We start from the raw sequence: 22213 nt of genomic DNA on the forward strand, positions 1-22213 counted from the left end.
AGTGGTCCCCTTTAGGCAGCTTCTCCAGTGGATATAATGAACTGATCGGCGTGTGGTCTCCCACAGAAACTGGGCAGAGAAGTCTGGCATGTTTAGAGACTCCGTATTAAAGCCGAGTACTAAGAAGCGTTATGAACTGTGCAGTCACCCTTTGTAACTGGACGGACTGGGGTCGAGCAAAAACAAGAGGATCAAAGAGAAAATTATTTTTAGGGCTCTGTGCTGGTTCTCTGGAAACATGGGGGTCGAGGTATAATGGTCAAGATAGAATGCGGATGGGAAGTTAGATTGTGAATCTCTAGATGTATTTTCTGTACAGCAAGCTTTATTTTAGGAAAATGGGTTTTACGCCTAAAACATTCCCTGATTCAGGCCTCTCATGTTGCAGCCAAAACATTTGTTTTCACTTAACATTACAAAATGTAAAAGCGAACATCTTGGTGTAAAAAAAAAAAATCTTGTCCAGGAATTAATCTTCCCCCCTCCGAAGCAGAAGGCCCATGGGGGTTTTTGACTGTGTACAAAGGAGGGAGTTTTTGTCACCAGAATGACGCAGAGATTTGCATCCCGTAACGACACAGTGTCGCCCTGAATGATGCCGCCTGGTGATTCGACTCATTTTCTAATTTTATCCAGTGAAGTTTCAGACATTGTTTCCCCTGAACTGAATTAGTACTATAATTTAAGCTGCATTTCCAGTAATTCTTCTCTGAGCCGAGAATGGTCTCTTTCCCCCACCCAATACAGTATACCCTTTGCACTATATACTGTGTAGGCCTCATGTAAACAACACAAAGGAACAGTTAGGAATTAGGTCCACAAATTTCACCTGAGCAAGTCTACATCTCCAATACACCCCTTTTTAAAGGACACAAACACCTTTCAGAGCAATTTGATGTATTCGTAGATGAAAATAGTCTTTGCAATTGAATTTCATTAAAATGTTGCACCATTGGCATTCTATAAATCGTAAAAGAAAACAGCAACCCGCACCACCGACCACCCACTGTGGTTACTTCCTGGTCAGATCACCTACGCTGGATCGCAGACCTCGGGTGCTAATAGCCTGAAAACATGCCATGTGGAGTATAAACGAAAAGAAAGCGGCAGCACTCACCGGTCTTCTTGCAGGTTATTTATTGGTGAGAAAAATCTTCACGGCAGGAACCCGGTTCCAGGAACCCGTTGAAGCACCTGGGAGGTGCGAAACGGCCGTCGTTCAGCCCCCACATGTCTTTGTAACCACACACCCCCGTGCCGTGAAGATTTTTCTCACCAATAAATAACCTGCAAGAAGACCGGTGAGTGCTGCCGCTTTCTTTTCGTTTATACTCCACATTGGCATTCTATAGTCACTGTATTGCACTGTCAATTAACTGAGAATCTGCCAGCCAGCTCCTTATGACCGGAGCATTTATAATTGTTTTCTTTCTTCTTTTGAGCTCCTCTCAGCTGATTTCTGACAATAGCATTCAGCTCAACTTTTGTGTGTTCATAAATCATCTGAAAGGAGCTTAGAAGATGGATGATAAAAATTACTAGGTCAAATGAGCTCACTAATGGATTCTCTCTAAACTCATTCTACGGAAAGCAATTTACTGTACAACACAAACACATAAATGGCAAACAGTGCAAAATGCGTGATTTTTTTTGCCAAAAATACAAGCACTTGGGTTCAAATTACGGTAAATTGCCTTTGAAGGTGTTCATATACTTTAAGCTAAAGTTTAATGGCACAAAACTTGTCGTAAAAACACATGATTAGAAGTTTTGATCTATGAGATTCTGAAACCCCTACCAAATGCTAGAACAGAGGATCAGAAGTTCTCAGTCGAGCTCTGGCCTCCACAAACGCTTACAACTTATCTTTTGAGTCAGTCTTTAGTCTAGTCAGGGATAGAGCTCAACAATCAATGAAGTCTCAGCACTCAAACCCCACCAATTAAAACTTCAGACATTTATCAATGACCTCTATCATTAAGCTTGGTCCTGTATTGTGCAGTTTAGAGAAAAATTAAGACTACTCTGTAACTGTAAATCAGTAATAGCACCATGTAATCTACCCCTTGGTAGGTGCAGCGTTAAACTAAAAATATTAACTCCATGCCCTGAGATAAAAAAACATACTATCTGCGACATATGTAGTTTCTATATTAAATTATAGATTTTAATTTCTAAAAGATATCTATGAGACAGTAAACCACCCAGATATATTCTAAGGACTAAAGGCTAATAGCCACGAGCCAGAGGCGATCGGCTAATATTCTGAGGCTATGTGCACACGATGCGGATTTTGCTGCGGATCCGCAGCGTTTCCGCAGCTGCGGATCCGCAGCGGTTTCCCATGAGTTAACATTACAATGTAAACCTATGGGAAACAGAAAACGCTGTGCCCATGCTGCGGAAAAAAACGCGCGGAAACGCAGCGGTTTACATTCCGCAGCATGTCACTTCTTTCTGCGGATTCCGCAGCGGTTTTACAGCTGCTCCAATAGAAAACCGCAGTGAAATCCGCAGAAAAACCGCGGTAAATCCGTGGTAAATCTGCAGCAAAAATGCAGCATTTTTGCCCTGCAGATTTATCAAATCCGCTGCAGAAAAAATCTGCAGAAGACCATTCTACGTGTGCACATACCCTGATACTTCCATAATATATTACAAGTAACGCTGCCATACCGTGCAAAAATGCATTACTAAATTAGTACCATCATACACTGCACAAATATTACCTCTATACATTACACAAATAATACATTATATGGTGCAAAAAATAATACCACCATATGATGCACAAATATTACTGCCATACAGTGCACAGGTAGTCCCACCAAAAACATACAATTCATATCTCGATTCAGCAATTGGTGAATATTCAAAAAGTGTAACCACACGTTACCCACACATAGTAAACCATGCAATGCAAATATATTACCACCACGTGGTGCTCTAATAGTACCACTGTACAATACTCAGATAGTACCACCTTACGGGGCTCAAAAAAGTACTGCTAGACATTACACAAATAGTACTATCATACCAAGCAAAACAATATATATATATATTATTTACAGTATTGTCATAGTATATATCACATATATATATATATATATACAGTGGGGCAAAAAAGTATTTAGTCAGTCAGCAATAGTGCAAGTTCCACCACTTAAAAAGATGAGAGGCGTCTGTAATTTACATCATAGGTAGACCTCAACTATGGGAGACAAACTGAGAAAAAAAAATCCAGAAAATCACATTGTCTGTTTTTTTTAACATTTTATTTGCATATTATGGTGGAAAATAAGTATTTGGTCAGAAACAAAATTTCATCTCAATACTTTGTAATATATCCTTTGTTGGCAATGACAGAGGTCAAACGTTTTCTGTAAGTCTTCACAAGGTTGCCACACACTGTTGTTGGTATGTTGGCCCATTCCTCCATGCAGATCTCCTCTAGAGCAGTGATGTTTTTGGCTTTTCGCTTGGCAACACGGACTTTCAACTCCCTCCAAAGGTTTTCTATAGGGTTGAGATCTGGAGACTGGCTAGGCCACTCCAGGACCTTGAAATGCTTCTTACGAAGCCACTCCTTCATTGCCCTGGCGGTGTGCTTTGGATCATTGTCATGTTGAAAGACCCAGCCACGTTTCATCTTCAATGTCCTTGCTGATGGAAGGAGGTTTGCACTCAAAATCTCACGATACATGGCCCCATTCATTCTTTCATGTACCCGGATCAGTCGTCCTGGCCCCTTTGCAGAGAAACAGCCCCAAAGCATGATGTTTCCACCACCATGCTTTACAGTAGGTATGGTGTTTGATGGATGCAACTCAGTATTCTTTTTCCTCCAAACACGACAAGTTGTGTTTCTACCAAACAGTTCCAGTTTGGTTTCATCAGACCATAGGACATTCTCCCAAAACTCCTCTGGATCATCCAAATGCTCTCTAGCAAACTTCAGACGGGCCCGGACATGTACTGGCTTAAGCAGTGGGACACGTCTGGCACTGCAGGATCTGAGTCCATGGTGGCGTAGTGTGTTACTTATGGTAGGCCTTGTTACATTGGTCCCAGCTCTCTGCAGTTCATTCACTAGGTCCCCCCGCGTGGTTCTGGGATTTTTGCTCACCGTTCTTGTGATCATTCTGACCCCACGGGGTGGGATTTTGCGTGGAGCCCCAGATCGAGGGAGATTATCAGTGGTCTTGTATGTCTTCCATTTTCTAATTATTGCTCCCACTGTTGATTTCTTCACTCCAAGCTGGTTGGCTATTGCAGATTCAGTCTTCCCAGCCTGGTGCAGGGCTACAATTTTGTTTCTGGTGTCCTTTGACAGCTCTTTGGTCTTCACCATAGTGGAGTTTGGAGTCAGACTGTTTGAGGGTGTGCACAGGTGTCTTTTTATACTGATAACAAGTTTAAACAGGTGCCATTACTACAGGTAATGAGTGGAGGAAAGAGGAGACTCTTAAAGAAGAAGTTACAGGTCTGTGAGAGCCAGAAATCTTGATTGTTTGTTTCTGACCAAACACTTATTTTCCACCATAATATGCAAATAAAATGTTAAAAAAACAGACAATGTGATTTTCTGGATTTTTTTTTTCTCAGTTTGTCTCCCATAGTTGAGGTCTACCTATGATGTAAATTACAGACGCCTCTCATCTTTTTAAGTGGTGGAACTTGCACTATTGCTGACTGACTAAATACTTTTTTGCCCCACTGTATATCTCAAAACTGACTTTAATGCATATGTAAGGAAGATATATTTGTTGTTATATAATGGATTGCACTGTTATAAATATGATTTTATCTGTTTAGTAACTTACATGCACTTTGTTGGAGAATAGATAGCTAAGGCTGGGTTCACATTGCGTTTACAGCGGCCGGTTCAACACATACGTAACGGGCCGCTGTAAACGCAAGTGCCGGTCATGCAGCACACTAGCACAGATAGAGAATCTGCTAGCTCTATCTGCGCTAGCGATGAAGGACCCGGAAACGCTGCAGCGTCTCAGGGTCCGTCACTCAATGACGGCACATCGCTAGCGCATGCCCATTGTGGACGTGCGCTAGCGATTCATCCGACATTGCATTCAATGGTGGCGTTACCGGACTACGTTACACCACGTGATGCCGCGGTGTAATGTAGTCCGTCTAACGGACTGGGGAGACGCAGTGTGAACCCAGCCTTACAGCTGGGACTATCCCAGAATGGGGAAGAGAGAAGACTTCCTGATAGTCAGTAGAGACAGATCTAAGGGCTTAGGTTGGCAGACTGACATGTTATATAGTGTGTTCTGTGTAAAGAGGGAAGATTGCAGAACATCAGATAATACGTCCTAAGGACCAAGGAAGGGTGACAGGGAGATCTGACGAAATGGAACCCAGGCCAGAGAGGCCACCTAAACACTACCGATCTTAAACCAGGGGAAGTAAAAGGCCAACTTTAAGAGGATTGAATGAGAAGGGCTTGTATCAGCATGACTATAGTGAATTGCTATCTACTGGGAATTACATGTATTGAAGGGAAGCAATGGTCACCCATAGAATCATAGAATGTTAGAGTTGGAAGGGACCTCAAGGGTAATTGTGTCCAATTCCCTGCTCAATTCAGTGCATTATTCACTAAACCATCTCAGACAGATGTCTGTCCAGCCTCTGAAGACTTCCATTCAAGGAGAACTCAAGTCACCACCTCTCATGGCAGCCTGTTCCACTCATTGATCACCCTCACTGTCAAAAAGTTTTTTTCTAATATCTAATCTGTATCTTTCAGTTTAGTTCCATTGTTTCTCGTGTTTCTATGTGCAAATTAGAATAAGGATGACCCCTCTACACTGTGACATCCCTTTATATATTTGCAAACCTCTATTAAATCTCCTAGTAGCCTTCTTTTTTGCAAGCTAAAAATTCCCAGATCATTTAACCTTTCCTCATACTTTGTAGTCCGCTCACCATCCTGGTAGCTCTTCTCTGAACTTGCTCCAGATTTTCAATGTTTTTTTAAATGTGGTGCCCAGAACTGGACACAATATTCCAGATGCGGCCTGACCAAGGAGAAGTAGAGGGGGATAATTACTTCACGTTATCTAGACTCTATGCTTCTCTTAATTCATCCTAGAACTGTGTTTGCCTTTTTTGCTGCTGTATCACACTATTGACTCATGTGCAGTCCTTGATCTATTAGTTTACCCAAGTCTTTTTCACAGGTGATGTTGCTTAGTTCTATTCCTCCCATTCTGTAGTTTACCCACATGTAGACTCTTGAGATCAGAAAGTGATATGGACCTGAAAATGGTAATAATAAAAACTAAAGCTCAAACCTCAAAAATAAAGCCCTAAACAATGCTATCAACCAGAAAAAAAAATTATGCTATCAGTTAGGGTATGTGCACACACTGCAGATTTGTCGCTTTACTTCTGCGCAGATTTGTCACAAAACCTCAAGGGCTTAATGATGCCAGCAAAGTGAATGAGAATCTTGGGGTATGTCCACACGTTGCGGAAAGGTGTGCAGGTTTTTCCGCATTGATTTTGGTAAATCCGCACTGCGGATTTACTGTGGAATTACCACGGATATACCGTGGTTTTTGTGCGGATTCCACCTGCGGATTCCTATTGAGGAGCAGGTGTAAACCGCTGCGGAATCCGCACAAAGAATTGACATGCTGCGAAATAAGCAATGCTACGTTTCCACGCGTTTTTTTCCACAGCATGTGTACTGCGGATTTGGTTTTCCATAGGTTTACATGGTACTGTAAACTCATGGAAAACTGCAGCGAATCCGCAGCGGCCAATCCACTGTGGATCCGCAGCAAAATCCTCAAAGTGTGCACATACCCTTGAAGTCTCACGCACATGCTTCTTATTTTTGACTTGCAGATTTGGTGCACATTTAAATGTGCATGATGTCAATTCTGTCCGCTTTTACTGCAGATTTCACCCATACTAATGCGTGGGGAAAAATCTGCACCAAAAGCACAAGTAAAAAAAACGCATCAAAAACATGCCTATTTTAAACAGCATTTTCCTGCCAAGAAATGCAGAAACAATGCAGAGATTTCTGCAGCAAATACTTATCTTGTTCACATACCCATAGGAGCTGAGAAGAAAAAAACAATAGTGAGGAGGTGGACCACAGGGACCCTAAGTCTGGAGCCGACCCTGTTAAGAAGGCTACAAGTTGAAAGACCTGAGATACTGGAGATTTCATTGGGAAAGTCAAGCTAATTTTGGCGTTTCTCCACTGATTACACTGATAGAGTATATGGAACTAAAGATTTGTAATTCTGATATCAGCTACAAATTATTTACCGGTATATGTAACATTGAGATTTCCTTAGTTATGAACACGCAGAAGTGATAATACTCACCGAATCTTTGTTTGAAAAATGAACATTAAGCACGTAAACTTCTTGACTTGAAAACTTGCCAATACAACCCTTTTTAGTGAGGGAATGTTTGGCCACAGCTTCTGACACAATACCGCTGGTATCATCATTTTGGAAGCCACTGGAAGGTATTGGAACTGGAATAAAAAATTTCTATTAAAAACTGCACCACAAGAGTATCATATTCTAAGACAAAAATTTGCACACTAGAAATTTAACACCCATCTATATATCCCACAACAGTTGATACAATTCAGATATTACTAGGACTTATCAAAATTTTGGATCACTGGACTATTACAGGGAAGATTGCTTACTATCTTGCTATGTAAATTCACTACATATCTATTAGATTTTCTGGACTACTGTCTGTCCCCCGCTGTGCTTCTCTGCACTGGCTGTGAGCGCCGGCCAGCCGGAAAGCACAGCGGTGACGTCACCGCTCTGCTTTCCGGCCGCTGTGCTCACAGTCAGTGCAGGAAAGCACAGCGCCGGGGACAGACAGCGGAAGGTAAGTATGTAGTGTTTGGTTTTTTTACTTTTACGATGGTAACCAGGGTAAACATCGGGTTACTAAGCGCGGCCCTGCGCTTAGTAACCCGATGTTTACCCTGGTTACCGGCATCGTTGGTCGCTGGAGAGCTGTCTGTGTGACAGCTCTCCAGCGACCAAACAGCGACGTTGCAGCGATCGACACCGTTGTCGGTATCGCTGCAGCGTCGCTGAGTGTGAAGGTACCTTTAGCGCTGCTTTAGTTCCTATGAAAAAAGGGGCCCAGCCATTGTTGATCCTATCACATTTGTTACTAATTTGACACAAAAGTTGGCATTGGTGGGTGTCTGAGTTGGGACACCATTGATTCTCTAATGGGGCTCCCCCTCATAGTTCCTCTCAATAGTCATAAAGAGATATTGTCTACTCTGAAAAGCTCCTGAAAACTAATTGGCACTAGGAGAAAAGTCTGGCAATAGTGAGAAGAGTCCACTGGGTGATTTCATTGACAGATCTAACCCTATTTATTAATTGGAAAAGAGCTGTCAAGGTAGGGAAAAGCCAATGAGACACTTCTCCCTGTGTACAGACATCGTGTCTGGCTCACTTTTACAAATATTTTTTTTTCTGAAATTCTGCAGCAGATTTTGATAAACCATTACTTACTATAAGTAAGGACCTTAGTGAGATTTCATGCCAGTGGTTTGGGCACCATGAACTTTGTTTGAGGATTTGTACATTTTAGAATCTCCCTTAAGACATAAGACTTTCCAAAATATGGAAACCGTAAATGAAAGCTAAAGGGTAGAGATCTGACACCCGTTTGGAAACTAATGAGATTCTCATACTAAACTCCATCAACACCTATCATCTGGATTGTCCATTTGGATAGTAAGTATCCAAATGGCATGAACTCATTGTTTGATCTATATCATAGAAATAAATTCATTTCATCATACCCTGCATTCCAAAACAAACTTATATTTGTTTTAGGCTGGCAGTTTAGCATATCTTATCATGTACTAGTTCACACATCTTGTCATGGTTGTCTCATTTAATTCCCAACTACTGTCACATTTGTGGGTTGATTTTTCATATGTATATAAGCATTGCTATACCGTTATCACTATGTATCCTATGACTAAGGACACTGACGTGCCAGAAACTCATCAGCTTTTGTTTTCAAATTTTATTTTTTCTCTTTAAAATTTTGGATTTTATTATCTGGATGGCTGTGCTGAACTTCACCCTCCCCTCCTGCCTTACATTGCCGTAATCACCGACTGGAAGACCACCCTCCAGGATTAAATTAACCAGGACTTTGCATTGCATGGCGTGGTAAGCTTTTTTTTTTTTTGCTTTATAACACCTATCATACTTTCTTTTGAGATATCTAAATCCCATATTACGGTATAATTACTTCCGGAGCCTCTATTTATCATTGCTTTATATTCTTTAGTAGGAGTGCATTATAGTAGAGAGGACATGATGATATTGTTTCTATTTCTGGAGGCTGCCTAGCTGGCATAGGGAGTCTTATAGATCAGGCAATGCTTCCTGAGAATTGGGTATGCAAATTAGCTCTTATCCAAAAGGAAGGAAGCTGGCTGTCTAATGTCACAGTTTTGGCAATAGCTACACTGGACCTCTTTAACAAGCCACATGACTTAGGATATTTAGCCAAGCCTTTTGTAATTATTGCTTCTTGCCGACTTAGTCATCATCTCCACAAAAAGAAACAGTTCCACCTAAACCATCATCAAATGTCAGCCAACGAGTACCTTACTCTGGATTGATTAGGGGCAAGAACCCGAAACAGCTGTCTGTGGATACTAGTGCCGACAGTGGCAGTGAGACGGCTAGTTTTCCTTCTGTTTCTATGAACAGTCACTGACTGACAGACAAGTCTTACTATGTCACTCAACAGCAGGTGGGGCAATATTAGGGAGCTGTAGTTCCCCTGTGTGTCACCACGTGTTCTTCAGTCAGACGCATGGTAAAAATAGCATCCTGCCCCCTGGATGTGTGGGCAACTTCCTCCTAGCAGGGGTGAGGATGGACACACGGAAGCTCCACACTGGATTAATAGGAGCTTTAATTAATGACTGGGGCTCCCATCCAAACCCTGGAGCGGGTCACAGACCAGAGTAGTCACTATTGTGCGCCGTTTCCTGCCAGCACAAAAAACAACTCTTATCTGGATGCACCAGACCGGCTCCTTACACAACCTCCCGGCTTGCTGCTCCTTGGTATACTAAGACTTCAGGCCACATCCTACACTGACTCAGCACGCCGTGCGCCCATTCTAGTAAACCAAGTACAAATAACGTCCTACTAAATCTTACTTTTACCACTTCCCTAGAATAATTGTCAGTATCAAAGTGAAGGGTGAAGCTTGGTGGCTCTTCCCCAAAGGCTTGGTGTCATGGCCAGTCTCCTGCAGTGCTGTTCCCTGCGTCACCCACAGTCCAGCTGGCACCACATTATGTCATTATCAGATAAAGCCACACAGGCGGGTGCCTGGACAGAGGCGCTCGGTAGATCAGATAGGGAGGAAAATGCAACAACGGAAGTTCTCTGGAAAATAAATGTATTCCCTCCTCCCCCATCATGACGCGTCTTAGAGTCTGCCTAAGTCTGTGTGCACACGTTGCGGATTTTTCGCTTTTTTTTTGCGTTTGTTCGCTATAAAAACGCATACATTATGCATCCCATCATTTAGAATGCATTCCGCAATTTTTGTGTACCTGATGCGTTTTTTTTCCGTGAAAAAAAATGCAGCATGTTAATTAATTTTGCGGATTTTTTGCGGATTTCCCACTTTATCATTGCATTGGGAAATCTCTGGAAAAATCTGCAAAAAAATGCGAGAAAAACGCGCAAAAAAAGCGAAAGAAACGCATGCGGATTTCTTGCAGAAAATGTCCGCTTTTGCTCAGGAAATTTCTGCAAGAAATCTTGAATGTGTGCACGTAGCCTAAAGCCAAGAACCAATCAGCAAAACAACTCCAAGAATGGAGATTTCAATTGGGTTCATTTGGAGGTATCAGAACACAACTTGGCAATGGGCTAATATCAGAAAACACAGGACTTACATCAAAAAGAAAATGGAATTTTCCTCTGAATAATTACACTTATTTCAGGAGGGCTTAGGCTACGTTCACATTTGCGCCTTGGGGCGCAACATTGTCGACGCATACCGACGCATGCGTTATGCGCCCCTATCTTTAACATGGGGGGCGCATGGACATGCGCCGGTATGCGTTGTACTGCGTTTTACGACGCATGCGTCATATAGACGCACAGACAGAGCGCAGAGGACGCTACTTGTGGCGTTTTCCCTGCGCCAAAATTCCTGCTCTGTGCTTTCTTATGACAATGCATGCATCGCAAAACGCAGCATTGTGCACATGCGTTGTTGGTTGCGTCGCGTCGCCGACGCTGCCCCCAACAACGCAAATGTGAATGTAGCTTTAGTAATGTTTCCTCTTATGGAGAGCTTTTAGTTGGAGGCTATCTGCATGCTTAATTTCCCAAGGGAGGATTGTACGGCCTATAGGTCTCTCTATGCCTAATTGGAGAAACTTCACCCCTTAGGGTATGTGCAAACATTGAGTAAAAATGCAGGGCAAGATATGCATGTTTTTATGCATTTTTACATGTGTTTTTCAAACCAGCTCTACCCTCTCCTAGTGTATTCTCACCCATCCCCTGTAGACTGTGAGCCCTCGTGGGCAGGGTCCTTCCTCCTTCTGTACCTGTTAGTGCCTTGTTTTTGCTCATATTTATTGTACTTGTCTATGTTTGCCCCCTTTTCACATGTAAAGCGCCATGGAATAAATGGCGCTATAAAATTGGATTATAATAATAATACTAATAAATAACTTGAATCGGTGAAAAAATTGACATGCTACATGGTTTGGAAAAATGCTTTATATGGTTCAAATCTGTGAGGAAAAAAAAACTGCGTGCACATGAAATTTCAGAAGTCTCCTTCACTCTTTTGGTACTGTAAAGTGTAGTGTTTTTACTCTTGAAAAATGGGGGAAAAAAGCGGCAAACATGTAGCGGGTGAACAAGCCCCTAGGGTATGTCCCCAAAAAGTTTTTTGTCAATAGATGTGAGGAGTTTGTGAGCTTTTCTTATACCTGAAGAGGTTTTGGAAAATGTCAGGTGGAAGCCACATGTGGTTGGGGAACAATTGGGTCAATTTCATTTTGGAGGATTGTTGTCCACTTTAAGATTTTGACTACCTGACTGCAGCCTAAAACAATACAGATGACAGGGTCAGCACTATCCTATTGTTGTTCAGTAGGAAAACGGATTCCCAGTGGCGGCCCCATCTCGCCTGTCTCAGAGTCAGGACATTTTATGACATCCGGTGTCTCCCGCTCAATAAACAGCAGATGGCATTTTGTTCCTAGGCTAACAGTGGAGAATTTCTGACAATAGGAACATATGAGGGAATTGCTCTTTATGAAATACTCTCACATGTGATTGGTCCCACACATCAAAAGGCTAGAGGTTAAATGTGAGAATATTGTAAATCTTACAATGATTCGTCTAGGGATGTAGGCGATCATTCTGCATTATTTCACAATAGACTGGAGTCCAAAATTATGTAAAAGTTTTAGCAAGCACTTGAAACTCAGGAACTCTGAGCTGAACCCTGAATGTCTGCTCTGGAGCTGAGAGCGTAGACTCCCAATCCTCAGAGCTGAGCCAGAAACAGGATGGAAGAGCACTTCAACCCTGAGTAAATGTTAACAGGATGGAGCCAGGCAGACGGACCGACACGGCGCTTGAGACAAGTTTCTCGGGGAATTAAACTCCGCTTTTCTGCCTGTCGCTAGCCTGTTATAGGACGCAGGACACAAAGGAACATATAGCCCTGCTAATGTCTATGTTATACTGTATTATTACATCTATACATTGTGTTGTCTTATATAACAGTATATAGATGTGCCCTTCCTTATCTCTTTTGGCCTCAAATATCTCAGGATAAGCTTAGTGGCGGATTCACACATTCGTGTGTCGCGATGTGAGTATCATGATGGACTGGCCATAAGTTTCCCAAACTGAACTTGACAACTTCAGGTCCTTTGTGTGAATCACAGATAGGCACACGGCTGTGTGAATGAAGCTTAAGAAAAACGTCACCCACTGGAAAAGTTTTTGCTATATGTGTCTGCATGAAAATGAGCAAATTAATATCTTAAGAAACTGAAGTCCTAAATTAAATTTGAGAAAGGTTAATGGTGGGCAAATGCACATAGCTTGTCCCTGACTTTAAGGTCATGGGTTCCAAAAAAATGCAAAATCTGTATCAGGGCCCCACATCTGCCATGTGCCGCTTGTATTAGGGTTGTCGTCTTAAATGGTAAAATGGTTTTGGGTACCCTCAGAAACCAGGGCTGCTTATGCATCTGCTACTGCTGTGGTGTGCAGAACAGTCATCTACAACACACAAAATGTGACTTTCCCTTGGGCTTGGCTCCAGTGAGGTGACTGAGGGCGACCTTCCTTCCTCACATCTGCTGGAGAACTCAGAGGACATACATTGACATGATTGGATTAATTACAGCTGAATTAAAGCTGGTGTCGGCTCCATCATGTCGCTCCCTCCTCCATATCCTCTCATCACTGTTATTCATCAGTCACACAGCCACAGCAGACAGCAGCTTGTGAAATGATGTCAGATTCACCTCAGATGGAGCCAGTTTGACCTTGGAGATGCCCCCTTTCCTCCAGAAGATTCTTCTGTCATGCAAACTCATTTACCATCCAAGACTTTGAGGTTTCTTCCAAAACTCACTGCACTCTTGTCCATTGGCTCCTAGCAATTAGCGAGCATGCTCAGATAAGGTGTTGAGTATTTTCAGCGTGCTCGAACAAAATGTTCGAGTCACCTCCGCTGCATGTCTCAAGGCTGCTCGACAACTGCAACACATGCATGGATTACCTGTTGGTTAGGCAAAATGGCTCCATTTGGTATTGCAGTCATTTGAATGAAGCTGAGCTGCAATACAACGCAAAATCTGTAGACAAGAGTGGCGCTCTTTTTGGAAGAAAGAAACTATGATTTTTTTTATCTATATGAGTGTTTGCAGTAAAAATTATTTATATTAGTAAGCACTGTCGGACTGGGGTGCCAAGGGCCCACCAGTAACATTGACTTTGGGGGGGCCCACTTTTCCCCTGCATACAAATATTACATGACCCTTGTTCACAAATTTATCTATATCTATATAATAATGAACTGGGTAGTTTGGTTAATGAATGATGGGATCCTGCTTTTTTCTGTACAGAGAGAATCAAGTAAATTATGACAAGTACTGCCCATACAGTAAGGTTGGGGGTCTAGAGCTCAACAGGGGCCCACCGGGGGATTCCCCTGTTCCCATGTGGGCCAGTCCGAGCCTGGTAAGACAGTAATTGTAAAACTGAGATTGCATGATTGCAATTTGAATAGCTTAAGACCACTATACATATCACATTTCAACGGAACCAACTGTCTTACATGTATGGGGGCGACCTGACATGTGATGGATGATGCTGTGGAAAGAAGGATCAGACATGTTAATTTTCAATGCCCAATCCTATTGTTCTCAGGGAAGATAAGCCGCTGCCAAATAAAGAGGGATATCAGGCGGAAGCTTACTTCCCTCTCCAAGCGAACATACATGTGCATGAGGGGATCTAACGTAACAACTGTTGGATAAATAAGCGTTAGACCAATACTCATTGTAGAATAGGGTACAGCTTTAATTAAAGGGATTGTCCGATCTTGGACATTTACTGCATATCCAAAGGATAAGTCATAAATAAATGATTTCATGTTTGGATCTGAATCTATCTTGAGAAGGGGGCCACAACTTGCATCGTACTGAGAATGATTGGAGGGAGAGGTGGTCACTTCTATGGGAGTTCTAAAAATGGGAGTAGTTAGATGGTTCTATGTGAGTCTGCATAGTTTAGAAAGCACTGGGGGAACCTGAAAAGTTAGGAGGTACTTTCAGAACGTGCAAACTTAGGAATCACTGGGGGAGGTTTTTTTACACCAGTTCTAACAACTTTTTGATAAGTGGCTGAGCTTAATGGGAAGGGGTGGTGCCAACTACAGCTGACTAAATCTTTATAATTTACAACAGAAATGTATGACAGAAATGTATAACACTCCCTTTTCTTATGCGCGTGCACGGTGGCAGACAGATGTCACAAAACTTAATACATCTGGCTCATTTTACTCCACGATAATGTATAGCATACATAGCACCAGTTATGATGGGACCATGGATTAGCTTTCAGATAGCTGAACACAGGATATAATCTGACTTGTTGAAAACCGGCCCCTGAGTTCTGGTCTTGGTAACACTGGTAGGACGGAAGGAAGTCTGGAATAGGCACTATTAGCTATTTATAGGAGTTACTAAAGAAAAACTGGAAAAAAAAATCCCATACAGTATAATGTTATACAATGTTTTCATGTCAACAGGAAATAGGAGCCCTTTCTAGACAAACTGTTTATTATTTGTGGTGGTCACATCCTGTGTTCACTGCAAAATGTGACAATAAAATCTACACCATGAATAATACATGACGACCATACATGACCACTTTTGTGTATAAGGACTGCACCATTTACAGAACAGGATCACACTAGATATTGTGGTTGGATAATTCTACCCCCTTAAAATCAAGCGTGACACCAATGTGATACGTAGTTGACTTTACAGAGTGAATATGATGGGTTTTCTCATATAGAAGATTACGCTGGATCAGTGGCATAATCTACAATAGTTTGGGGCAGTGGTCTTCAACCTGTGGCTAAACTACCACTTCCAGCATGTCCTGACAGCCATCGGCTGGAGCTGCAGTTTTGCATAAACTGGACAGTCACAGGTTATAGACCACTACTCTATGGTCCCCCCAACCTAATGACTTTTCACAAAATCACATTGCCTTCTTTGCAATAGATTTGACTTTATGATATCTTCAAATACTGGTGAATGTAAGATGAAGTTGAAGTCACAAACTTCAGAAATGTCAGTGAACTTTGTTTCCTCATTTTAAATATTTTGTTCCTGTTTTGCTTTTAACAGTCTATAAAACATTCCTCCCAAACTAACAAACATCTGTTTGCGTGCATAGCATGGTCGTCCTGGGTATGTCTTCTACGTGATAGTAACCATGTTTTCCAAAATTCTGGGACCGTTTAACTCAAGATTAAAAAACGTATTACTAACAAGATGTTGTGAGCTACAGTTCCCAAGGGGTGCTGAGACAACTACAAATTGAATCCATATTATGAGATACAAGTAGTACTAGGGTCTTTAGTGGAGATCCAAAAATTAACTATTTCAGTGCATCATTCCCACCAGTTAAATGAGAAGCCAGCGTCCAATGCTCAAAAGGTTGTTTTTTTTTCTAGCTGCAATCTTATGGTTGAAGTATTAATACCTGCACAAGTAGTTCCAAATCACCTGAACATCAATCACTTCTATTTCATCGACTCAAGTCCACCCAAATTTTTAGCCATAATATTCCCACGAAGATCAACCCAACCGTGATAGATGATGCTTAAAGTTGAGTTGACTTTGAGAAATAGGATGAATAGAGATGGCATGAATACGGGCACAAGATGTTGAGTAATATGTCACCTCTAGGGGTATAACTTTGGAGCACCTTGGGTGCCAGGGTAGGCGCTAACAGCCTCTTTGCTTTCGCCAAGGCATTTAGATGTAGGGTTAGGCAGTGACATGGTGAAGGAAAGCTTAGCTATGGCTCTGGTAACCACTATCCATAATAATAGGCATCATTCTTCCTATGGACTTACTTGAATGTCCCATTCGGAGACCAAGAACAAGAAGAATCATCTGAAGAACCTTCATCTTTCTCAGACGTCTCCTTTTCTGCTTCGTGGAAGTCCTTTCTTAGCCTGTGTCCAGGAGCGTTGGCTCAGACAAAGCTCTGATCAAGCGCCAAAGTGAGATCACAGCACTTTGGGCTGACACGGAGCTGGGATCAGTCAGACGGTGACAGAAATCCAGATTTCGTCCCTCTTGAGAAGACCGACTGTTTATAAGCAAAAGAAGAGATACATAAAGATACAAAGAGGGGAAGTTTATGAAGTCAGAGGAGATGTAGGAGATGATTAGTGGACAGCCGTCCAGATTGCTCTGCTCTACTCTGACAATCAGCACTATCTGATGAGCTCTGTCCAGGAAACAAGCTAGGACTGGGGAGGTCTTATGTAGCTGGATATCACCGAGGAGGAAATGCCTTTTACACAAGTAAAGAAATTCTCCAAGGAGCCCGAATACCAGAAAAACAGACCCCCCTCCTCCTAACACACGTCCAGAAGGCGTGGTGTACGTTACTTAAGGCTAGCACCCCCATTGAGGATGGACTTAATGTTTGTGTCACTGCTTTTGAAGTGTCGCTCAGTTACTCATATGGACTGACATGACAATGGGACTTTTACAATGGGTCCAGATGTATCAAGTGATAGGTAACAGAAAAAAATGCTATGAAAGACACAATATGAACACGTATAGTCTGGTCACAAATAGCCGGTCTGGAATGCGAATGATGTTATCATTATCTGATTAATGTTATATTTGCCTGGAATTTGTCGTTGTTTTGGCTCGGTGGGTAGCAGGTTACCTCCCTGCTGGTCCAATGGGTACAAACAGCGTTGGACTGGAGCACTTTGAGCCCACCAGAGAAAATCATACTTGGGGCACACTATGTAGCTACATAGAAATAAATACAAGACCACCAATTGTGTGGTAAAACACGCTAATATCAGAGTATAATATAAGGTAGTACACATCTTAATTATGGAAACAGGAACACATGGGCTACTTGCACAGTGAACAAGTCTGTATGATCATGTTCACACACCACCAAGAAACCTGAAGACACAAAAGAGAATAGTAAAACCAAAAACACTCAGTTTGAAAAAATGTTGCAGTAATCCGCAAGTGCTAGTAAAAGATGTAAAAAACAGGGTATTTGGTTGATACGTTTTTTGCAAAAAATGTATACTAAGCTGCTCTACCAATCTTCACGGTATACCCTTATCAGAGCAGTCCTAACTAATGTATGCAATCCCTATCTGATGTATTTAAAAACCTGATCATCTGTATATAACCTGTGTGAACAGGGTTCAGAGAGGAAAAATCCATGTGTGCATACAGGGTAGAACAGCTTTTGTGCAGATAGCCCAAGAGGAGTGGTGGAACTCCCCAGTCTTGTAGACACAAGAGAACAATTATGGAAACAAGAACACATGGGCTACTTGCACAGTGAACAAGTCTGTATGATCATGTTCACACACCACCAAGAAACCTGAAGACACAAAAGAGAATAGTAAAACCAAAAACACTCAGTTTGAAAAAATGTTGCAGTAATCCGCAAGTGCTAGTAAAAGATGTAAAAAACAGGGTATTTGGTTGATACGTTTTTTGCAAAAAATGTATACTAAGCTGCTCTACCAATCTTCACGGTATACCCTTATCAGAGCAGTCCTAACTAATGTATGCAATCCCTATCTGATGTATTTAAAAACCTGATCATCTGTATATAACCTGTGTGAACAGGGTTCAGAGAGGAAAAATCCATGTGTGCATACAGGGTAGAACAGCTTTTGTGCAGATAGCCCAAGAGGAGTGGTGGAACTCCCCAGTCTTGTAGACACAAGAGAACAATTATGGAAACAGGAACACATGGGCTACTTGCACAGTGAACAAGTCTGTATGATCATGTTCACACACCACCAAGAAACCTGAAGACACAAAAGAGAATAGTAAAACCAAAAACACTCAGTTTGAAAAAATGTTGCAGTAATCCGCAAGTGCTAGTAAAAGATGTAAAAAACAGGGTATTTGGTTGATACGTTTTTTGCAAAAAATGTATACTAAGCTGCTCTACCAATCTTCACGGTATACCCTTATCAGAGCAGTCCTAACTAATGTATGCAATCCCTATCTGATGTATTTAAAAACCTGATCATCTGTATATAACCTGTGTGAACAGGGTTCAGAGAGGAAAAATCCATGTGTGCATACATTAGTTAGGACTGCTCTGATAAGGGTATACCGTGAAGATTGGTAGAGCAGCTTAGTATACATTTTTTGCAAAAAACGTATCAACCAAATACCCTGTTTTTTACATCTTTTACTAGCACTTGCGGATTACTGCAACATTTTTTCAAACTGAGTGTTTTTGGTTTTACTATTCTCTTTTGTGTCTTCAGGTTTCTTGGTGGTGTGTGAACATGATCATACAGACTTGTTCACTGTGCAAGTAGCCCATGTGTTCCTGTTTCCATAATTGTTCTCTTGTGTCTACAAGACTGGGGAGTTCCACCACTCCTCTTGGGCTATCTGCACAAAAGCTGTTCTACCCTGTATGCACACATGGATTTTTCCTCTCTGAACCCTGTTCACACAGGTTATATACAGATGATCAGGTTTTTAAATACATCAGATAGGGATTGCATACATTAGTTAGGACTGCTCTGATAAGGGTATACCGTGAAGATTGGTAGAGCAGCTTAGTATACATTTTTTGCAAAAAACGTATCAACCAAATACCCTGTTTTTTACATCTTTTACTAGCACTTGCGGATTACTGCAACATTTTTTCAAACTGAGTGTTTTTGGTTTTACTATTCTCTTTTGTGTCTTCACATCTTAATTATGTAGCAGGGGTTGGGGTAGCCCCCTCATAGAATATAAAGTAGCTTCCTCATAGAATATAATGTAGCCCCCTCATAGAATATAATTCAGCCCCATCATAGAATATAATGCAGCCCCCCTCATATGGTATGATGCAACCTCCCACAAAATGTAATGCAACTCCCTCATAAGGTATAACGCAGCCCCCCCATAGAATATAATGTAGTCCCCTCATAGGATATAATGCAGCCTTCCTCATATAGTATAATGCAGCCCCCCCCCCACTGAATATAATGTAGCCACCTCAGAGTATAATGCAACCCCCTCATAAGGTATAATGCAGCCCCCCACACACACACACAGCACCACTCCCGCACGCACACACAGACACAGCACCACTCACCTCTCCGCACGTTTCCCGTAGCAGCAGCACATCCTGACAGCATCTTCGTCGCCGGCAGCTTTCTCGGTTGTAGCTACAATGTATGGGCTCCTTCCAGTTTCTGACTACAGCCCCATACATTCTAGCTATCTCCCAGAAATGACATCATACTTGGAAGCAGCCCTTACATTCTAGCGTCTACCCTGCAGGCAGTGTTAGCCTCAACCTGCAGCTAACACCGGCCGCTATTAACCCCTTTACCCCCAATGGTGGTTTGCACGTTAATGACCGGGCCAATTTTTACAATTCTGACCACTGTCCCTTTATGAGGTTATAACTCTGCAACGCTTCAATGGATCCTGGTGATTCTGACATTGTTTTCTCGTGACATATTGTACTTCATGACAATGGTAAAAATTCTTTGAGAGTACCTGCGTTTATTTGTGAAAAAAACGGAAATTTGGCGAAAATTATGAAAATTTCGCAATTTTCCAACTTTGAATTTTTATGCAATTAAATCACAGAGATATGTCACACAAAATACTTAATAAGTAACATTTCCCACATGTCTACTTTACATAAGCACAATTTCGGAACCAAAATTTTTTTTTGTTAGGGAGTTATAAGGGTTAAAAGTTGACCAGCAATTTCTCATTTCTACAACACCATTTTATTTTAGGGACCACATCTCATTTGAAGTCATTTTGAGGGGTCTATATGATAGAAAATACCCAAGTGTGACACCATTCTAAAAACTACACCCCTCAAGGTGCTCAAAACCATATTCAAGTTTATTAACCCTTCTGGTGCTTCACAGGAATTTTTTGAATGTTTAAATAAAAATGAACATTTAACTTTTTTTCACAAAACATTTAATTCAGCTCCAATTTGTTTTATTTTACCAAGGGTAACAGGAGAAAATGGACCCCAAACATTGTTGTACAATTTGTCCTGAGTATGCCAATACCCCACATGTGGGGGTAAACCACTGTTTGGGCGCATGGCAGAGCTCGGAAGCGAAGGAGTGCCATTTGACTTTTCAATGCAAAATTGACTGGAATTGAGATGGGACGCCATGTTTCGTTTGGAGAGCCCCTGATGTGGCTAAACATTGAAACCCCCCACAAGTGACACCATTTTGGAAAGTAGACCCCCTAAGGAACTTATCTAGAGGTGTGGTGAGCACTTTGACCCACCAAGTGCTTCACAGAAGTTTATAATGTAGAACCGTAAAAATAAAAAATCATATTTTTTCACAAAAATTATCTTTTCGCCCCCAATTTTTTATTTTCCCAAGGGTAAGAGAAGAAATTGTACCCCAAAAGTTGTTGTACAATTTGTCCTGAGTACGCTGATAGCCCATATGTGGGGGTAAACCACTGTTTGGGCGGATGGGAGAGCTCGGAAGGGAAGGAGCGCCGTTTGACTTTTCAAAGCAAAATTGACAGGAATTGAGATGGGACGCCATGTTGCGTTTGAAGAGCCACTGATGTGCCTAAACATTGAAACCCCCCACAAATGACACCATTTTGGAAAGTAGACCCCCTAAGGAACTTATCTAGAGGTGTGGTGAGCACTTTGACCCACCAAGTGCTTCACAGAAGTTTATAATGCAGAGCCGTAAAAATAAAACAAAAATTTTTTCCCACAAAAATTATTTTTTAGCCCCCAGTTTTGTATTTTCCCGAGGGTAACAGGAGAAATTCGACCCCAAAATTTGTTGTCCAATTTGTCCTGAGTGCGCTGATACCCCATATGTGGGGGAGAACCACTGTTTGGGCGCATGGGAGGGCTCGGAAGGGAAGGAGCTCCATTTGGAATGAGGACTTAGATGGAATGGTCTGCAGGTGTCACATTGCATTTGCAGAGCCCCTAATGTACCTAAACAGTAGAAACCTCCCACAAGTGACACCATTTTGGAAACTAGACCCCCTAAGGAACTCATCTAGATGTGTTGTGATAGCTTTGAACCCCCAAGTGTTTCACTACAGTTTGTAACGCAGAGCCGTGAAAATTAAAAAAAAAAATCTTTCCCCCAAAAATTATTTTTTAGCCCCCAGTTTTGAATTTTCCCGAGGGTAAGAGGAGAAATTCGACCCCAAAAGTTGTTGTCCAATTTGTCCTGAGTACGCTGATACCCCGTATGTTGGGGGAAACCACCGTTTGAGCGCATGGCAGAGCTCGGAAGGGAAGGAGCGCCATTTGGAATGCAGACTTAGATGGAATGGTCTGCAGACGTCACATTGCGTTTGCAGAACCCCTAATGT

The 22213-nt window shown here is 41.9% G+C and overlaps 1 protein-coding gene across 1 annotated transcript in view; it reads right to left on the minus strand.

The window, feature by feature from the left end:
- Positions 1–17217, minus strand: part of ENG (endoglin) — a 53978-nt gene extending 36761 nt beyond the window's left edge. The window contains exons 1-2 of the mRNA XM_069748217.1: positions 16717–17217; positions 7371–7525 (exon numbers count right to left, since the gene is read on the minus strand). Of these exons, the coding sequence (XP_069604318.1) occupies positions 7371–7525; positions 16717–16771 (210 nt within the window). The 5' untranslated portion in view covers positions 16772–17217. The remainder of the gene's footprint in view (positions 1–7370; positions 7526–16716) is intronic.
- Between the last annotated feature and the right edge of the window lie 4996 nt (positions 17218–22213).

This window comes from Ranitomeya imitator, chromosome 2, assembly GCF_032444005.1.
Source record: "Ranitomeya imitator isolate aRanImi1 chromosome 2, aRanImi1.pri, whole genome shotgun sequence".
NCBI classification, from domain to species: Eukaryota; Metazoa; Chordata; class Amphibia; order Anura; family Dendrobatidae; genus Ranitomeya; species Ranitomeya imitator.